Source organism: Theropithecus gelada, chromosome 5 (genome assembly GCF_003255815.1).
Source record: "Theropithecus gelada isolate Dixy chromosome 5, Tgel_1.0, whole genome shotgun sequence".
Lineage (NCBI taxonomy): Eukaryota > Metazoa > Chordata > Mammalia > Primates > Cercopithecidae > Theropithecus > Theropithecus gelada.
The window spans coordinates 125,270,555-125,288,538 of NC_037672.1; the positions used below are offsets into that span (position 1 = coordinate 125,270,555).

The 17,984-nt window shown below is 37.6% G+C and overlaps 1 protein-coding gene across 1 annotated transcript in view; it reads left to right on the forward strand.

Moving 5' to 3' along the window:
- The window catches only part of LARP1B (La ribonucleoprotein domain family member 1B), a 158,606-nt gene extending 145,248 nt beyond the window's left edge, over positions 1 to 13,358 (forward strand). Inside the window, exons 17-21 of the mRNA XM_025386738.1 lie at positions 1,668 to 1,828; positions 2,758 to 2,902; positions 8,650 to 8,759; positions 9,478 to 9,605; positions 12,082 to 13,358. Coding sequence (XP_025242523.1) covers positions 1,668 to 1,828; positions 2,758 to 2,902; positions 8,650 to 8,759; positions 9,478 to 9,605; positions 12,082 to 12,279 — 742 coding nt within the window. The 3' untranslated portion in view covers positions 12,280 to 13,358. The remainder of the gene's footprint in view (positions 1 to 1,667; positions 1,829 to 2,757; positions 2,903 to 8,649; positions 8,760 to 9,477; positions 9,606 to 12,081) is intronic.
- Positions 13,359 to 17,984: the final 4,626 nt, after the last annotated feature.

The following is a 17,984-nucleotide window of genomic DNA, read 5'->3' on the forward strand; positions in this document are numbered from 1 at the left end:
AACAAAAAAAAAAAAAAAAAAAAAAAAAAAAAAAAGTGTGAAGGACTTCAGTAGACATTTTCCAAAGAAGGTATACAAATGGGCAGTAAGCCCATGGAAAGATGCTCAACATAGTCATTAGAGAAACATAAATTCAAAAAGCCAAAATGAAATACCACTTTATACCCACTAGGATGGTGTTATGAACTGAATTATGTCTCCTTCCTGCCTCCGAAAATTCCTGTGTTGAATTCCTAGCCCCTGATGTGACTGTTTTTGGAGATAGGACTTTTAAGGAGGTGATAAGGTTAAATGAGGTCATAAGGGTAGAGTCCTAATCTGATAGAAGTTGTCTTTATAAGGAGAGGAAGAGGCACCAGAAATATCTCTCTTTGTGCCTGTACAGAAGACAGGCCATGTGAAGATACAGCGAGAAGATGGCTATCTGCAAGTCAGAAAGAGAGGCCTCATCAGAAACCAACCCTATTGTCATACTGACCTTAGATTTCTATCCCCTAGAACTGCAAAGAAATAAATTTCTATTGTTTAACCCACCAAGTCTGTGCTATCTTTTTATGGCAGCCTGAGCTAACTAATATAGATATGTATAATCAAAAAAACCTGAAAATAAATGTTTGTGAGGATGTGGAGAAATTAGAACCCACATGCATTGCTGGTGGGAATATAAAATGCCTCAGCTGCTGTAGAAAACAGTTTAGCATTTTCTCAAAATGTTAAAACATAGAATTACCATATGACCCAGCTATACCACTCTTAGTTATATGTCAAAAGTATTGAAAACACATATTGGATGTCCATGTTTGTAGCAGCATTATTCATGATAGCCAAAAAGTGGGAATCTCAACAAAAGACTGGATAAACAAGTATCCAACAACAAATAACTAGATAAATACATACAATGGAATATAAATATTCAGCCACAAAAAGGAATGAAATTTTGATTTATGATGCTGCAGACCACTTTGAGAACCAATGATTTAGATAAATGTTTTAGGAAGATAATTTTGGTGGCAGGATAGAGAAAGGGACACTTGGAAAAACAGACTGGATAATTCAAGTGAAAGAAGAGGAAGGTCTAAATTTTAATTTAGGTCTAAATTTGAATTTGAGTGCAGATGAGAAGGAAAAGACAGATTTAGGAGATAGATCAAAAGTGGAATTGATTTAGAGAATTGCAGGTTCTGTCTTACTTTTGATGCCTTTAGAGAAAAAAGGAAATTGCAGGTATGTCTTTGACATAATGAAATTATTGCCCATCTTTGTGCCAGATTTTATCCCTAATCTCCATGTATTCAATTTACATCATTAATCTAAATTATTCAAGATAAGTTGAAAATTTCTACAGTACCATAATAATAATAATAAACTAAACTAAATTAATAATGATTTGGAGGAGGAATGAGCTATTCAGTTACCTGCTTCTACTTACTGTGTTAACTTGAGAGTTTATGACTATGCTTTTTATCAGCTTCTGAATTTACATAAACTGTATTGAACATAAATAGCACTATATGCAGATCTGTATGTCATTAATTTAGGAGAGTTTTAGAGACTACTGTCTTTTCCACTGCTTAGACCCCCAATAATGAAAAATATAGTACAAATTGGTTCATATACTTGGTTCTTGATTTTTCATTTTGAAGACTTTTTTCCACTTCCTCAAACAGCACTTCAAATGCTTCACCTTCAGAAGGCGCACCACTAGCAGGAAGTTATGGATGTACTCCTCATTCATTCCCAAAGTTCCAGCATCCTTCTCATGAACTTTTGAAGGAAAATGGCTTTACCCAACAAGTGTACCACAAATATCGTCGAAGATGCCTAAGTGGTAAGATGCTTGTCCTTTATCTATCTATTTAAGATATTTAAAATTAAAATATAATTTTAAAAAATTTAATATGTTGTCCTTTAATATCAAGTTAAGATATTCTTTTATTGTTAGACTATAAATAGTTTTACTTTCAGTAAATGTGTTTATATATATTCTTTATTTATGTACTTTATAACTTAGACACATTAGGAAATAAAAATTAACAAACTCGGCCGAGCATGGTAGTTCATGCCTGTAATCTCAGCACTTTGGGAGACCAAGGCAGGGAGATCACTTGAGGTCAGGAGTTTGAGACCGGCGTGGCCAACATAGTGAAACTCCTTCTCTACTAAAAATACAAAAGTTAGCCAGGTGTGATGGCAGGCGACTGTAATCCCAGCTACTCAGGAGGTTGAGGCAGGAGAATTGCTGAGACCTGGGAGGCAGAGGTTGCAGTGAACCGAAATCGTGCCATTGCACTCTAGCCTGGGCGACAGAGTGAGACTCCGTCTCAAAAAAAGAAAAAAAAAATTAATCTACTCTTCTTGTTGCTATTGGCAGATATTTATAATTTAAGCAGTGAGTCAGAAAATTGATTTAACATTTGTCAGCTATTTCAGCAGTCCTCAATCCTTTTGGCATCAGCAACCTGTTTCATGGAAGACAATCTTTCTGTGGGGGATGGTTTTAGATAAAACTGTTCCACCTCAGATCATCAGGTATTAGATTCTCTTAAGGAGTGGCCAATCTAGATCCCTCACATGTGCAGTTCACAATAGGGTACCAGTCTGTGGCCGAGGGGTGGGAGATCCCCGCTCTATTTAGAAGAAAGCTAAATACACTTTGAGGATTATACTGTTGAGCTTTCTTCATTTTATATATAACATCTGCTCTCTTCTCTTTAAAAAGTATGTTTAATAAAATAATATTTTATTTAACTTTTTCAGAGAGAAAACGCTTGGGAATTGGTCAGTCCCAAGAAATGAATACCCTCTTTCGTTTCTGGTCCTTTTTCCTCAGAGATCACTTCAATAAAAAAATGTATGAGGAATTTAGACAACTTGCTTGGGAAGATGCAAAAGAAAATTACAGGTCAGATATTTTCTTTTACACTTTGATGGAGTTTTAATTTTTTCTTTTTCTTTTTTTCTTTCCCCAGGTAGATCCAATAGAGGGAGTTTTTAGAAAATAATTTTAAAAACTAGTACTGAAGTAACCTGATTTTGAACTGTGAAAGTAGCACAATATAACTAGAGGGAGGGCTGTATTAGTTTTCTATTTCTGCATTGCAAATTACCCCAAAACTCCATAGGTTAAAACAATAAACATTTGCCAGTTCACAGCTTCAAAGAGTTGAGACTCCAGGAACCGCTTAGCTGGGTGGTTCTGGCTCATGGTTTCTCATGAGCTTGCAGCCAAGATGTTGAAGGCAGCTGCAGTGTCTGAAGACTTGGCCTGGGCTGGAGGTTCTTTTTCAAGTTCATTCACATGGCTGTTGGCAGGAGGCTTCAGTTCCTTGCCACATTGACCTTCCCTAGGGCATTTTACAATATGGTTTTACCCTGAGTGAGTAGAGCTTCCAAAATGGAAGCCTCAGTATTTTATGGAAGTGGCATACCATTATTTCTGCCATGTTGTATTGTCGATACAGACCAGGCCTGGCACAGTATGGGAGAGTACTACACAAGGTTGTTAATACCAAGAGATGGGATCATTAGGAACCATCTTAGAGGCTGGCACAAGGGCTGAATGAAATTACAAAACTTTTCTCTCCCATGCTGCCACCATTACAGACTTCCCTTGCATGTACAGATACATACCCCAATTGATATATACTTAGAGCCAACCCAGTTCTTAAGATTCTTTAAGAAAAAAAAAAGCAAGGCCTCTCACAATACGTCCCTTGACTCACCTTGTCTAATTTTTTCCCCACTAGTCCTCTAGTACTCTGGGCAACAGTGGTACTGATACATATTCTTCAAATGAACCAAGCTCTCTAGCCTCTGGACATCTGTACATGTTCTTAACTTTGCTTCTACTTCTCTTCATCCTCCCTGTGCTTTTCTAAATCCTATTCTTTTTATCCCAGCTTAGACCTTGCTTTCTTCAGAAATGTTCACGGAAAGTCTTGAGACTGCTTGTAGGGCTGAGTGAGGGCAGACCAAGAGGGTAAGAAGGAACATGGCGTGGACTCAAGAAGGCTATTTATTCATGGGCAAAAGGAGAAAGGAACGAGACATGGAGAGAAGGGAAAAAGATGATTTTTCATTCAATCATATTTACCTAAATTTACCCTTCTTTAAGTTCTGAAAATGGATTCCTCTTATAAATCTCAAATAAGAATATATTGTTTATCAGATATCGTGATCTTTGAGAAGAATGCAAGGTGCTACAAATAAATTTTTCTGATTAAAAAACACAAAAATTTCTTTGTGTTGACTTATGTAAAAACAAAGCCCGTTTAATTTTTATCTGTTATCTATATCAGGAACAGCAGATCCATGGCATGTTTAGCTCTTTTTCCTCTATTACTGATATCTCTAATCAATCCCTGTTATGTTTTATGTTCTTTCTTACCACACTTTTCAGATGTATACTCTTCCTTATGACTTTAAATAGCTACTGCCAGTTTACCAGAGTTGACATAAAAGGCAAAATTTGCCATTCCTGATCTCATTGTTCTTTTTCAAACTGTGGTTTGCTACCTATTCGTCAATCATAAAATCAATTTAGTGGTTCTAACGTGCTTTAAAAAATGCAGTAGAAAATACCAGACTGCACTGAGCATAGTAATTCATACATACAAATTTAATTCATACCCACATACATACAAATTTAAGAACTGTTTTGTAAAACATACATATTTTTATGTACACACATATAGAGATGTACATGTTGATTTAGTTATAAGGTAAAATATTTTTTACAGTATTGGACCTAGTCAGAAAAGTTTGAAAGCCATTGTTTTAATTGATCTCAGCATATTTTGCTATTTATGCAATTTCTGTTTGTTCCTTAAGACTTTCTAATAACTTCTCTGATTCCATTTCCACCCAAGTCTAGGTTGGGAGTTCTTCTTCTGTGTTTCTATACACATAACTCTGCGTATGTTTCTAATACCTTTGTAACATAGTTTCCTACCTTTGGTTCTGTTTCTGCAGTATTTACCACTCGACTGTATTAGCTACTTCTTAGGAAGTAGTGGTTAAGCACCTGAAGTCCTTGAAATCAGGACCATATTTGAGTCCCAGCCATTAATTTACAGGTGACAGATTGTAATCCCACCAGGCTTTATGTTCTTTATAAAAAGTAGGTTAAGCCAGGCATGGTGGCTCACACCTGTAATCCTTGCACTTTGGGAGGCCGAGGCAGGCAGATCACTGAGGCCAGGAGTTTGAGACTAGCCTGGCCAACATGGCAAAACCTCATCTCTTCTAAAAATAGAAAAATTAGATTGGCGTGGTGGCCTGCGCTTATAGCTACTTGGGAGGCTGAAACATGAGAACTGCTTGAGCCTGGGAGGAGGAGATTGCAGTGAGCGGAGGTTGCGCTACTGCACTTGAGTCTGGGTGACAGAGCAAGACCCTGTCTCAACAAAAAAAAAAGATTAAATTATGATACATACTCTCTCACAGGGTTATTGTGAAGGTTACACTAAGCATTTAAAGGGCTTAACACATTAACTTATGTATAGTAAGTGCTTGATAGATGATTCCCTCCCTCCCTCCTTCCCCTCCTCCTCTCCTCTCCTCTCCTCTCCTTTCCTTTCTTTCTTTCTCTCTTTCTTTCTCTCCTGTCTCCCTCCCTCCCTCTCTCTCTCTTTTCTTTTCTTTTTTCTTTCTTTCTTTCCTTCTTTTCTTTCCTTTCCTTTTCTTTTCTTTTTTTGAGACAAAGTCGCACTGTTGCCTAGGCTGGAGTGCAGCGTCACCACCTCGGCTCACTGCAACCTCTGCCTCCTGGGTTCAGGCGATTCTTCTGCCTCAGCCTCCCAAGTAGCTGGGATCACAGGTGCCCACCACCCCACCAGGCTAATGTTTGTATTTTCAGTAGAAATGGGGTTTTACCATATTGGCCAGGCTGGTCTTGAACACCTGACCTCAAGTGATCCACCCACCTCGGCCTCCCAAAGTGCTAGGATTACAGGCATGAGCCACGGTGGCTGGCCAGATGATTATTGTTATTAGGGAATTGTTACTAATTCTGTCCATTGGTTGAAAGTAGTAATAATGTGATTTCAGGAAGGAGGGGGAGAGCTAACATTTCTTACATGTCTTCAATGTGCTAGCTCTGGTCTAGAAGGTTTACAAATACCTATTTTTGAAAAATAGGATCTAATTGACTCAGTTTTCAGTGATATAATTACAAGCCCATGATTCAAATATAGTTCCTTCTGGTTCTAAGCCTCTAGGTCTTCTACTCCTCTGAGCTGTCTTGAAGTAAGTGGTAAATGAGTAAATGACAACTGAGAGCGCTAATCATTTGCCTCGGTCCTTCACTCCAGCAGTTATGCTGCATGTTTGGGTTGTGTTATTAATGTCATACTTTTGGTCTTTGGAATAGTTTGCTAAGAACTAAGAGTAAAAATCCAAATATTGCCTATTCAATATAAATGTTGTATTGAGTATTAATCCTTTATCAATAATCTAAGAATTTCTGTATTCCTCTGAAATATGATTTACTTGATAAAAACCAAAAACTTACTTCTCCAGAAATAAAGAGAGATACCTAGGCTTCACCTCAAAGATTCTGATTTTGGGTACAAAAAATAAAAATGATTGGAAAGAATGAATAAGACCTACTCTTTGATAGCATAATACGGTGACTATAGTCAGTGGTAGCTTAATTGTGCATTTTAAAATGGCTGAAAGAAGCTGGGCATGGTGGCTCATGCTTGTAATCCCAGCACTTTGGGAGGCCGAGGTGGGTGGATCACGTGACATCAGGAGTTGAATACCAGCCTGGCCAACATGGTGAAACCCTGTTTCTACTAAAAATCAAAAATTAGCTAGACATTGTGGCAGGCCCCTGTAATCCCAGCTACTCGGGAGGCTGAGGCAGGAGAATTGCTTGAACCCAGGAAGTGGAGGTTGCAGTGAGCCGAGATTGCACCACTGCACTCCAGCGTGGGCAACAAGAGCAAAACTCTGTCTCAAAAGAATAAATAAATAAATAAAATTTAAAAAATGAATAAATAAAGTGGCTTAAAGAGTGTAATTGAATTGTTTGTAACTCAAAGGATAAATACTTGAGGGGGTGGATACTCCATTCCCCATGACAGGCTTATCTCACATTGCATGCCTGTATCAAAACATGTCATGTGCCCCATAAATATATGCACCCACTGTGTACCCACAAAAATTTTAAAAATTAAAAAAAAAAGATCCTGATTCCATCGGTTTGGAGCAGAGCCTGGGCATCAGTATTTTTTAAAAGTTCCCCAGATGATTATAATATGTAGCTAAGACTGAGAACAACTGATGTCGGTATAGTATGATCCCGTAAGAGGAACATCAAAGCAAGTTTGTCATTGTGAACTGTGGCTCCTTTAGTCTTTGATCTCCTTAGACTTCAGTCATGCAAGCTCAACCAGTAGCATCACTTAAGGCTATGGGAGCCAAGGGCTCAGGTTAGTGTTTAAGTGTGTAGTTGGCAGTCCTGCATTTCTCTTGTTGGCTTGCCAGACCATCACTCTTCGTCTTGTAAATAAGCTGGTTACAAAAGAGACACACAATCACACACCCTGCTTCCTGTGACTGACAGCCTGTTAACATTATGTTAGCAGATGGAGAGGTTGAAGCCTTTCTGCTGAGGTACCCAGAAAGACTTAGGATTCTAACTTAGGAGTGTTTTAATTGTGGTATCTTTTAGTGGAGTCAGCTAGACAAGGTCTTTTTGTTGCCATCTTACAGCATTGTTTCACTTCCATGGGTTCTGCTCATCACCTGTGGTTGAAGGTTGTAGTGATTTTAGCTCTATTAGCAATGTATCTACTATTAATTGTACTTTATAATGAAAGCAGGGAGGCTCTCTTAACCATTTAATTATGTTTGTACCATTATAGTTGAATGGGACAACCACACCTAGGATCTAGGGAAGAGCTCTATGGTCTTTATCTTCCTAGAGTAAAGCTTACATTCAAGAGTATTTATTTAATACTGTGTACAAACACACCATTATACATTTTGGTTTGGGGAAAATCTGACACATCCCCAATTTATCACTAAATCTTTTGGCCAGTTCTTCAGAAACACCAGGGAGAGATACTGTGTGCATCTAAAGAGGTCATACTGAACTGTCCAAGGGCTGCCTCTCATGCAGCAGGTTCTCTGTATACCTTCATGATGTGCTATGGCTGAGTCAACAAAAATAGCAAAGCCAGCTGTGGATTACTAATTACCAGTTCAGTTAAAAATCTGCATACTGGCTGGGCGCAGTGACTCACACCTGTAATCCCAGCACTTTGGGAGGCTGAGGCGGATGGATCACCTGAGGTCAGGAGTTTGAGACCAGCCTGGCCAACATGGTAAAACCCCTTTTCTACTAAAAATACAAAAAATTAGCTGGGCACGGTGGTGGTCACCTGTAATCCCAGCTACTCAGGAGGCTGAGGCAGGAGAATAGCTTGAACCAGGGAGGCAGAGGTTGCAGTGAGCTGAGGTCGCACCATTGTACTCCAACCTGGACAGTAAGAGTGAGACTCAGTCTCAAAAAAATTAAAAAATCTGAATGCTAAGATGTTATTTTTCATTTAGGATTACTTGTGCCATGTTTGCTTATATTGATGTTACTACTATAGAGAGATTGTATTTTATTATAAACCTTTTATTTTCTCTTTATAGGTATGGGTTAGAATGTCTGTTCAGGTTTTATAGTTATGGACTGGAAAAAAAATTCAGGCAAGAAATTTTTCAGGATTTCCAAGAAGAAACCAAAAAAGACTACGAATCTGGTAACAATAACATCAGAAAATTTATACTCTAATTGGAAATTGTAAACCTGAGTCTGTCAGTAAATAGGGGAGGGAATTCATAGTTTTTTTCTTCAAGGCAAACCATTTAAGATCTTCATGCTATTATTATGTTTCTTGATGAAGGATGGGGCACCAGGTAGTAAGAAGGCCCTTCCTGGGAGGTGTTGGAAAGTAACTACTCTCAAGTCTTTCTTTTATGGAGGTATATTTTGTCATTATCCCTTTGACAAACATGGCTACTCACTGATGTTTCATTACATGAAAATTCTGTGCAACATCAGCAGGTAAGCTTGGAAAGGCAGAAATAGCACAGTGGTTAAGAGTGCAGGATCTGGGCCAGATTGCTAGGTCCAAATTCCCTTTCCACTATTTAGAATCTTTGTGATGGTGGGTAAATTGCCTATCCTTGCTATCCTCAGTTTTCTCATCTGTAACATATATGAGAACATCCATCTTTTGGGTTGTATATGGGTCAAATTAGTTTGATGCAAAATAAAGCACTTAATACTTGTTACATAGCAAATGCTCAATAAATATTAGCTCCATTATTGCTTAATTCATTACATGTCTTATTCTCAAGATCTACAGTAAGCATATATTGGAAGATAAATTGTTTATTGCTGATAGGATTATATTTAATGTGAATCATTTTAAAAATTTTATATAATGTATAATGTATATTCTTCTTCGTTATTAGGTCAGCTGTATGGACTAGAAAAGTTTTGGGCTTATTTGAAATATTCACAATCTACGACACAGTCTATTGACCCAAAACTTCAGGAATACCTCTGTAGTTTTAAGAGGTTAGAAGACTTCCGTGTTGATGTAAGTTTTAAGTCGTTTCCTCTATTCTTTTTATTCTCCATATATTTCAATCTCTTCTCAGTGACTTTTTAAACTTTAATTTTGTAATTTTTATTTTTTAACTTTTTAGTTTTAAAATTAAACTTTGAAATAGATACAAAAATAGTTCAGAGAATTCCCATATACTCTGTTCACTCAGATTTCCCAAATGTTAACATCTTGCATAACCACAGTGCAATTGTTAATTCAATTTAATTTTCATATGCTTCTATAATTAAACATTTTCTAGATTTATTAATTTTTATCTGATATGCTAATTTGTCACTAGCAATGTGAAAACTTTTCACTTTTTAATGATCTTTTATCCATATACTTTCTGTAACATGTGCTGATATGGATTTAGGGTACCTGTATAATAAAATTAAGGAGAGAATGTTGTGTGCATGTGTGCAAGCACAAGAGTGGTGTCTTTTAGTTGAGTCAGCTAGACAAGGTCCTTTTGCTGCCATCTTATGACGATGTCCACTCTCGTGGGTTCTTCCCATCACCTTTGGTTGAAGGTTGAACTTATATAGGCTTTATCAATTTGATTTCAAAAGGAAAAGAGAAGCATTAAAAAATGTCAAGAATCTAAGAAGATAAAGGAAAAGGAGGAAGAAGATAAATAAAAAATTAAGGAGAAAGGCTGGGCATGGTAACTCACACCTGTAATTCCAGCACTTTGGGAGGCTGAGGCAAGTGGATCACCTGATGCCAGTAGTTCAAGACCAGCCTGGTCAACATGGCAAAACCCTGTCTCTACTAAAAATACAAAAATTAACTGGGTGTGATGGTGCACATGTGTAATCCCTGCTACTCGGGAGGCTGAGGCACAAGAATTGCTTGAACCTGGGAGGCGGAGGTTGCAGTGAGCCGAGATTGTGCCACTGCACTCCAACCTAGGCAACAGAATGAGACTCTGTCTAAAAAAAAAAAAAAAGAGGAAGAAGAAAAATTTTAAATTTAGAAAAGAAGTCAAAGGAAGGCTAGGTTCATCATCTCTGCTTTGTGTTGTAATTTGTCTTGCAGTTTTGTGTACATGAACTTGATGACCCAGGGATAGGTTAATAAAAGTGCCTGTCTCTTGAATTAAGAGCTATTTTTCTAGAGTGGTCTAACCAGTTCTATCACAAAGACATCCTTGCTCTATATTTGAGACTCTTGTCCCATCTGAACATAAGCCAAGAATTCAGGCCTCCTCCTTTAAGTACAACGGAGGATTGGATAAGGAGGTTACTATCTTAATTTATCTCCACATAAAAATACTATTTCATTGGTGTCCAGTTCTGGGCTTCCAAATCTTGGTAACTGGAAAGGCCTAAAAAACTGACTTTTTTTGAATGCAGGATGCCTTTCCACTGGGTACTTAAACGTTTGAAGATGTTTAAATTTGGTACCATCAATAATACTCTCCAGTCTCCTTATCATAGGAATTCTAGATAAACCTTCAAACTTGCTAACGATAATTTAACTTGGCATCTTTTTTATTCCTCTACTGCTTTCATTTATCTGTTAAACATTTTCACTTAAGCAAGCCTGGAATAGGAGTTTAGGATTGAGAAAGAGACTGGAGATACAAATCTTTTACAGCTGACGAAATTGAATAAAGAAGGCAAATTGCCTCGCTGAAACATTTTCTTGGAGGCAAGGAACCCAGCCTTATACTTGTGCCCTATCAGATAGCTCAAGCCTAAAACATGAGAGAAGCTTAATAAACACATGTTGAGGCCGGGCATGGTGGCTCACGCCTGTAATCCCAGCACTTTGGGAGGCCGAGGCGGGTGGATCACCTGAGCTTAGGAGTTTGAGATCACCCAGGGCAACATGGTGAAACCCCGTCTCTACTAAAAATACAAAAAAATTAACCGGGTGTGGTGGCAGGCGCCTCTAGTCCCAGCTACCTGGGAGGCTGAGGCAGGAGAATCGCTTGAGCCCCAAAGGCGAAGGTTGCAGTGAGCCGAGATCACACCACTGCACATCAGCTTAGGCTACAGAGTGAGACTCCGTCTCAAAAAAAAAAAAAAAAAAAAAAAAGACACAAAACAAACAAACAAAAAAGCACTCGGGCTACAGAGTGAGACTAGGTCTCAAAAAACAAAACAAAATAAAAACAAAAACCACAAACGTAGGTTGAGTAAAAGAATGAGCAAATACTAGTAGGCTGATTTAGTTAGGAAGGAAATTTAAGTTTAGTATCTTAAGTTGCTGTTAAGTTTTTGTTATACTAATAAAATCTGTGAGGCGGGTGCATGGTGTGAACCCCGGAGGCGGAGGTTGCAGTGAGCGGAGATCGCGCCACTGCACTCAGCCTGGGCGACAGAGCGAGACTCCGTCAAAAAAAAAAATCTACTGAAGTGTCCATTTAACTTACTTTTTTTTGGGGAAAAGTCTAGCCTTAGATTCTGAAGGGAGGAAAAACAGTAAAATTGTCAACGGTGTTGTCTTTCATCATTTGCAGCCCCCTATTAGTGAGGAATTTGGAAGAAAAAGACATTCATCTACTTCTGGTGAGGAGAGTAATCGTCATAGACTTCCACCTAATTCCTCTACAAAGCCATCAAATGCTGCTAAACCTACATCTACCAGTCAGCTTCAGGTCCCAATAAACGATCCCAGAAGGAATACTTCACCGGAGTCCAGTGACAATTCACATTAAACAGTGCTGCCTGTGGCCTGTGGTCTCAAGAAATGGTGAAATGCCTGAGAAATAGACTCTTACGAAAGTTCTTTGTCCTTGAAGTCAACGTTTACATCAGTATTTATTTAGGGAAAATCTTCTGATGTTTATTGAGATAATCAGAAAGAAGAAAAAGAAAGAAAAGTGGTAGCATTTTTTCTAACAAGATAAATTCTAAAAATGTTTTCCCTGATTTCACAAACAAGGATAGTCTTGGTGACCTTTTATAGAGATCCTCTAGTAATGTATTTTGATCTCAGATTTCTTTTTCAAAGCCATGGTTTTACAAAAACAGCATTCCTTAAATATATTTAAAAAACAATACAAGGAATGCCTAACATTTCAGCTCATACTTCTTAGAGAAGATATAGTATGTTGTATTCTTCTATTCTATAGAGCTTTCTTAAAGAATCCACAATCCAATTACCCCACTGTCAATTCATATTTGAACTTACCAAAAACAAAGGAGGATTACGTATATATTTTTTAAATTCAAAAAGAATATGAAATTATACATTTAGTATTTCTTTGAGACATATAGTTTAAACTTTTTTTTTAAACAAAAGTAGGAATATATAGCAAGATTATAGTTACAGTGAGTATATGCACTTTTGATGCTAGGTTTTGCTTTTCTCCCCCCAGTCATATCTCATGATTTCCACAGTTGTTGTATTGGTGTGGAGTTTTCTGAATTGGCATAAGCTGATTACATATTAGAGGTTTATTTTTATGATTCTATATAAACGTGCACAAGTAATTTAAAACCTACATTGGGGTTGGTTGGAATATTGTCCTGAACTAATTAAATCTTGCACTGTTTTGAATGCATCTGCTATTTATACATCTGCAAGTGGGTAGGTCATAAGGAGTCAGATTATCTTTAATTTAAAATGAATACTTAGTTTTACCTTTTTATTTTTTGTTTAATTTTGTTTTGTCTTTATAAATGTTTTCAAGAGTTATAGCAAATTGATTTCTAATTTTTATTGCTATTACAACTGATGTAAATGATAGTTTCAGTTTTTGTGAGATTAAAAAAATAAAGCACTTATTCTGAATTTTTTGAATTTTGAATTATTTTTATTTAGAATATAGTTGAAAAGCTGTAATATTCAGTTTTGCTGGTAAAAGACCATTAATTTTTGTGAATGAAGTTTCAATTATAAACTTACATCCACTTTTATTGAGCACTACATAATTTACAGATATTTTGTTGTACTGGCAAAAGCAAGTGGTTTCATTATGCTAGATTAATTTGTATTTTCTTTTTGAGCAGATTGGATGTCTTGTTCTTATAAATTATAATATTGAAATGCATATAATCTTTGGATGGATGGGCTGTTAATTTGTAAATAGGTTTTCAGTAAGTTATTTCTCATAAGTAATAATTGGCAATTTTATAATATTTACTGTTTGGAGGGTCATTTTGATGCTTTAAATTGCTGAAATACTCAAATTTGAATATTCAGAAAATAAATTTATTTAGATATATTGTAAAGAGACTGCAAAACAGGCAATGGGTTAGAATAATAGATCTTCAAGTTTTTTCTTTTTTTTTTTTTTTTTTTTTTTTTTGAGACGGAGTCTCCCTCTGTCGCCCGGGCTGGAGTGCAGTGGCCGGATCTCAGCTCACTGCAAGCTCTGCCTCCCGGGTTTACGCCATTCTCCTGCCTCAGCCTCCCAAGTAACTGGGACTACAGGCGCCCGCCATCTCGCCCGGCTAGTCTTTTGTATTTTTTAGTAGAGACGGGGTTTCACCGTGTTCGCCAGGATGGTCTCGATCTTCTGACCTCGTGATCCACCCGTCTCGGCCTCCCAAAGTGCTGGGATTACAGGCTTGAGCCACTGCGCCCGGCCAAGTCTTTTCTTAAATGGGATATGTAGTTCCAGCTTTTCAGTGAGAAATTTCCAAACCATGCTTATTAGCTTTAAATGGTCTCTTGAAATGATCTATAAATTTTTCTCAGTGTCCTTTTTGTGTTGAACACACACATCTGAAACCTGTATTTAACCAGATATTTCTACTCAACTGAATATACAAGTGTAAATTTGATTGGAAAATTGTATATTATAAATGAAAATATAATAATCAAGAGTTTTGTGGTTTGTTTTAATTAGTAGTTTTATCATATTTTTATTATAAAAGTAATACATGTACGTTGGGAAATTTAGAAAAGCACAAAGAAGAAAATAAAGTACTTGTTATAAAAAGAAGAAAAACCAAAATTGGCATCAGGCTATATATAATGTTATAACCTGCTTTTTTCACTTAATGGAGTTGAACGTTTTCCGATGTCATTAATATTTCTCATTACTTTTTTTTTTTAATTGTAGAGATGGCGTTTCACCATGTTGACCAGGCTGATCTTGAACTCCTGGTCTCAGGTGATCCACCTTCCTTGGCCTCCTAAAGTGCTTGAATTACAGGCATGAGCCACTGTGCCTGGCCAGTGATTTCATTAATATTTCTATTTCATGGCTTTTACTAGTTACATAGTATTCCAGCATGTGAATATGCCAGAGTTTACTTAGCTAACTGCTGACTGTTGAACTTTGACTGTGGCTAGGTTTTGGCTGTTACAAACAACAATTAATAGGCCGGGCATGGTGGCTCACACCTGTAATCCCAGCACTTTGGGAGACTGAGGCGGGTGGATCACTTGAGGTCAGGAGTGCGAGACCAGCCTGACCAACATGATGAAACCCCATCTCTACTAAAAATACAAAAAACTAGCCCGGCGTGGTGGCGCAAGTCTGTAATAGCAGCTACTCGGGAGGCTGAGACAGGAGAATCACTTGAACCCAAGAGGCAGAGGTTGCAGTGAACCGAGTCCACACCATTATTACACTCCAGCCTGGGCAACAGAGTGAGACTCCATCTCACAAAAACAAAAAAAAAGTAAAAGAAAAACAAACAACAATGAATAGTATCCTTACAGATAAATCTTTGTGTATAAAAGAGTTACTGTCAAGAACTCCTAGAAGTTGGAATTCTAAGTAAAAACATGTCTCCATTTAAGACCCTCTAGGAAGGCTGCACAGTTTACGCTTTCATCAACGACATCTGCTTCCCTACATCCTTATCAACACCAATTATGATAAATCTTTCTCTTTAGACTGATAAGCAAAAAGTCATTTAAATCTCTCTCTCTTTTTTTTATTTTTTTTGAGACGGAGCTTTGCTCTTGTTGCCCGGGCTGGAGTGCAATGACGCGATCTTGGCTCACTGCAACTTCTGCCTTCCAGATCCAAGCGATTCTCCTGCCTCAGCCTCCCGAGTAGCTGCAAGGAATGCACCACTATGCCCAGCTAATTTTGTGTTTTTAGTAGAGACGGGGTTTCACCATGTTGGCTAGGCTGGTCTCGAACTCCTGACCTCAGGTGATTCACCTTGTCTTCCCAAAGTGCTGGGATTACAGGCGTGAGCCACTGCGCCTGGCCACTAAATCTCATTATTAATGTCACCATTTTAATCAGGTCACTAATAAGTGATAATTTTTATTGCTTATTAACCATATTGTTTGTAGATTGCTTGAAAATACCCCTTATGTTTTCCTTTTGGAGTGATTATCTCTTTCTGATAAATTTATGGAGCATTATTACTTATCAAGAATATTAACCCTTTGCTTTCTAATTTTACTTATGTATGTTTGACATGGCATGTACTTTTTTGGGTAAAATTTTTAAAAACTATACCCCTTAAAGAAATTCTGGGCCGGGCGCGGTGGCTCAAGCCTGTAATCCCAGCACTTCGGGAGGCCGAGACGGGCGGATCACGAGGTCAGGAGATCGAGACCATCCTGGCTGACACGGTGAAATCCCGTCTCTACTAAAAAATACGAAAAAACTTAGCTGGGCGAGGTGGCGGGCGCCTGTAGTCCCAGCTACTCGGGAGGCTGAGGCAGGAGAATGGCGTAAATCCGGGAGGTGGAGCTTGCAGTGAGCTGAGATCCGGCCACTGCACTCCAGCCTGGGCGACAGAGCGAGACTCCGTCTCAAAAAAAAAAAAAAAAAAAGAAATTCTGAATGTAAAGCTCAAGCAAATAAAAGCACTACTATTTAATGAAAAGACATTGACTATAAATCTAAATGGTCCTACCCAAAATTTACGAAAGTCCCTACAGAACTTAGAGCTTCCTTTTTTATGATTTTGCACAATTTTCAATGTCATAAAAAAGGCAATGCTAAAAATGTTATTCAAACTCCTTGTCCTCCTTTAAGAGACTAGTTGAAACTGTCTTTGACATTCTCTACACTAAAGGAATTAGGAAGAGAGTTATGTTTTTAAAGTGGTATTATTTTAGTTTTAAAATACATATATTTTTTGTTTTTATTTTTTTGAGACGGAGTTTTGCTCTTGTCGCCCAGGCTGGAGTGCAATGGCACGATCTTGGCTCACTGTAACCTCTGTCTCCCGGGTTCAAGCAATTATCCTGCCTCAGCCTCCTGAGTAGCTGGGATTACAGGCATGTGCCACCATGCCTGGCTAATTTCGTATTTTTAATAGAGATGGGGTTTCTCTATGTTGGTCAGAGTGGTCTCAAACTCCCGACCCCAGGTGATCCACCCACCTCGGCCTCCCAAAGTGCTGGGATTACAGGCGTGAGCCACTGTGCCTGGCTAGATTTTATTTTTTAAACTTACGTTAGTTTGGAACTCCACTCTGGCATTCTGTCATGCTTTTTGCCATTTTAGAAAGTAGTGTCACCACTTTCCTTTGTGTGCTTAATGTTTTCCTTCAACTAATTTCTTGGCTTTTATGAAACTGCTTATTATTTTTATTTTATTCTTGCATAGGAGGCTGATCCAACAGAATAATATCTAATTATAGCACCATGAGATGGCAGAACGGAATGTCATATCTGTAGACTTTTGACAGGAAAGTGAGTATGTGTGTGTTTTTGAGACCTCTTACTCCATCTTGTGGTGATATAATTATATCAATTACTCTTGCATTCCTGATAGTCATATGTGTGTCTCACAACTCATTACGTGGTTAGGCATTGCCCTAGTTATTAAATTTGCATTAGTTATTTGGTTATGAGTAAATATATATGATAACATTAAGACTTGTGTATAATTAAAAATGGAAATCCTATTGCTTTGGTATTTTGTCCTTTCACTTAAGAGTTTGAAGTACTTCATTAGCATTATTTTTTTTATTAACTCTCTTGAGATGTGAACAAAGCAAGCAGATTTTAAGGTATATCTCCTGGCTAACCTAAGCCATGTAGTTAAGTCACAGAGCAAGTTAATGAATGGATCCTGCCTAAAACTTGAGAAACTTAAAACTAGATGTTACTCTTGTAACTAGAACAAAGTGTTATCACACAAGTAGTTGAATGGCTGAGCTAGGGTTTGAACTCCAGTAATCTGGCTTCAGAGCCTAGGCTCTTCATCTTAACCAGATTGTTCTTTAACAGCGTGAAATAGAACACAGAACCGCTGACTTTCGAACTCAACTGTAATGATTCTTAAGTATTATAAATCAAGATTGGACTGTTGTGGTTAAGACTGCTTTTTTTTTATGATAGGCATCCTCTGCGTTAATGGAGGGTCTAATGGAATATTTAAAAACATACATTATGTGATAAATGATTTACAATATATGGTAAATCTTTTGGGAGGAAATTATGATTAGGAAACAATATCATCCATGTGTTTAAATGTTTTCCTAGAATTAG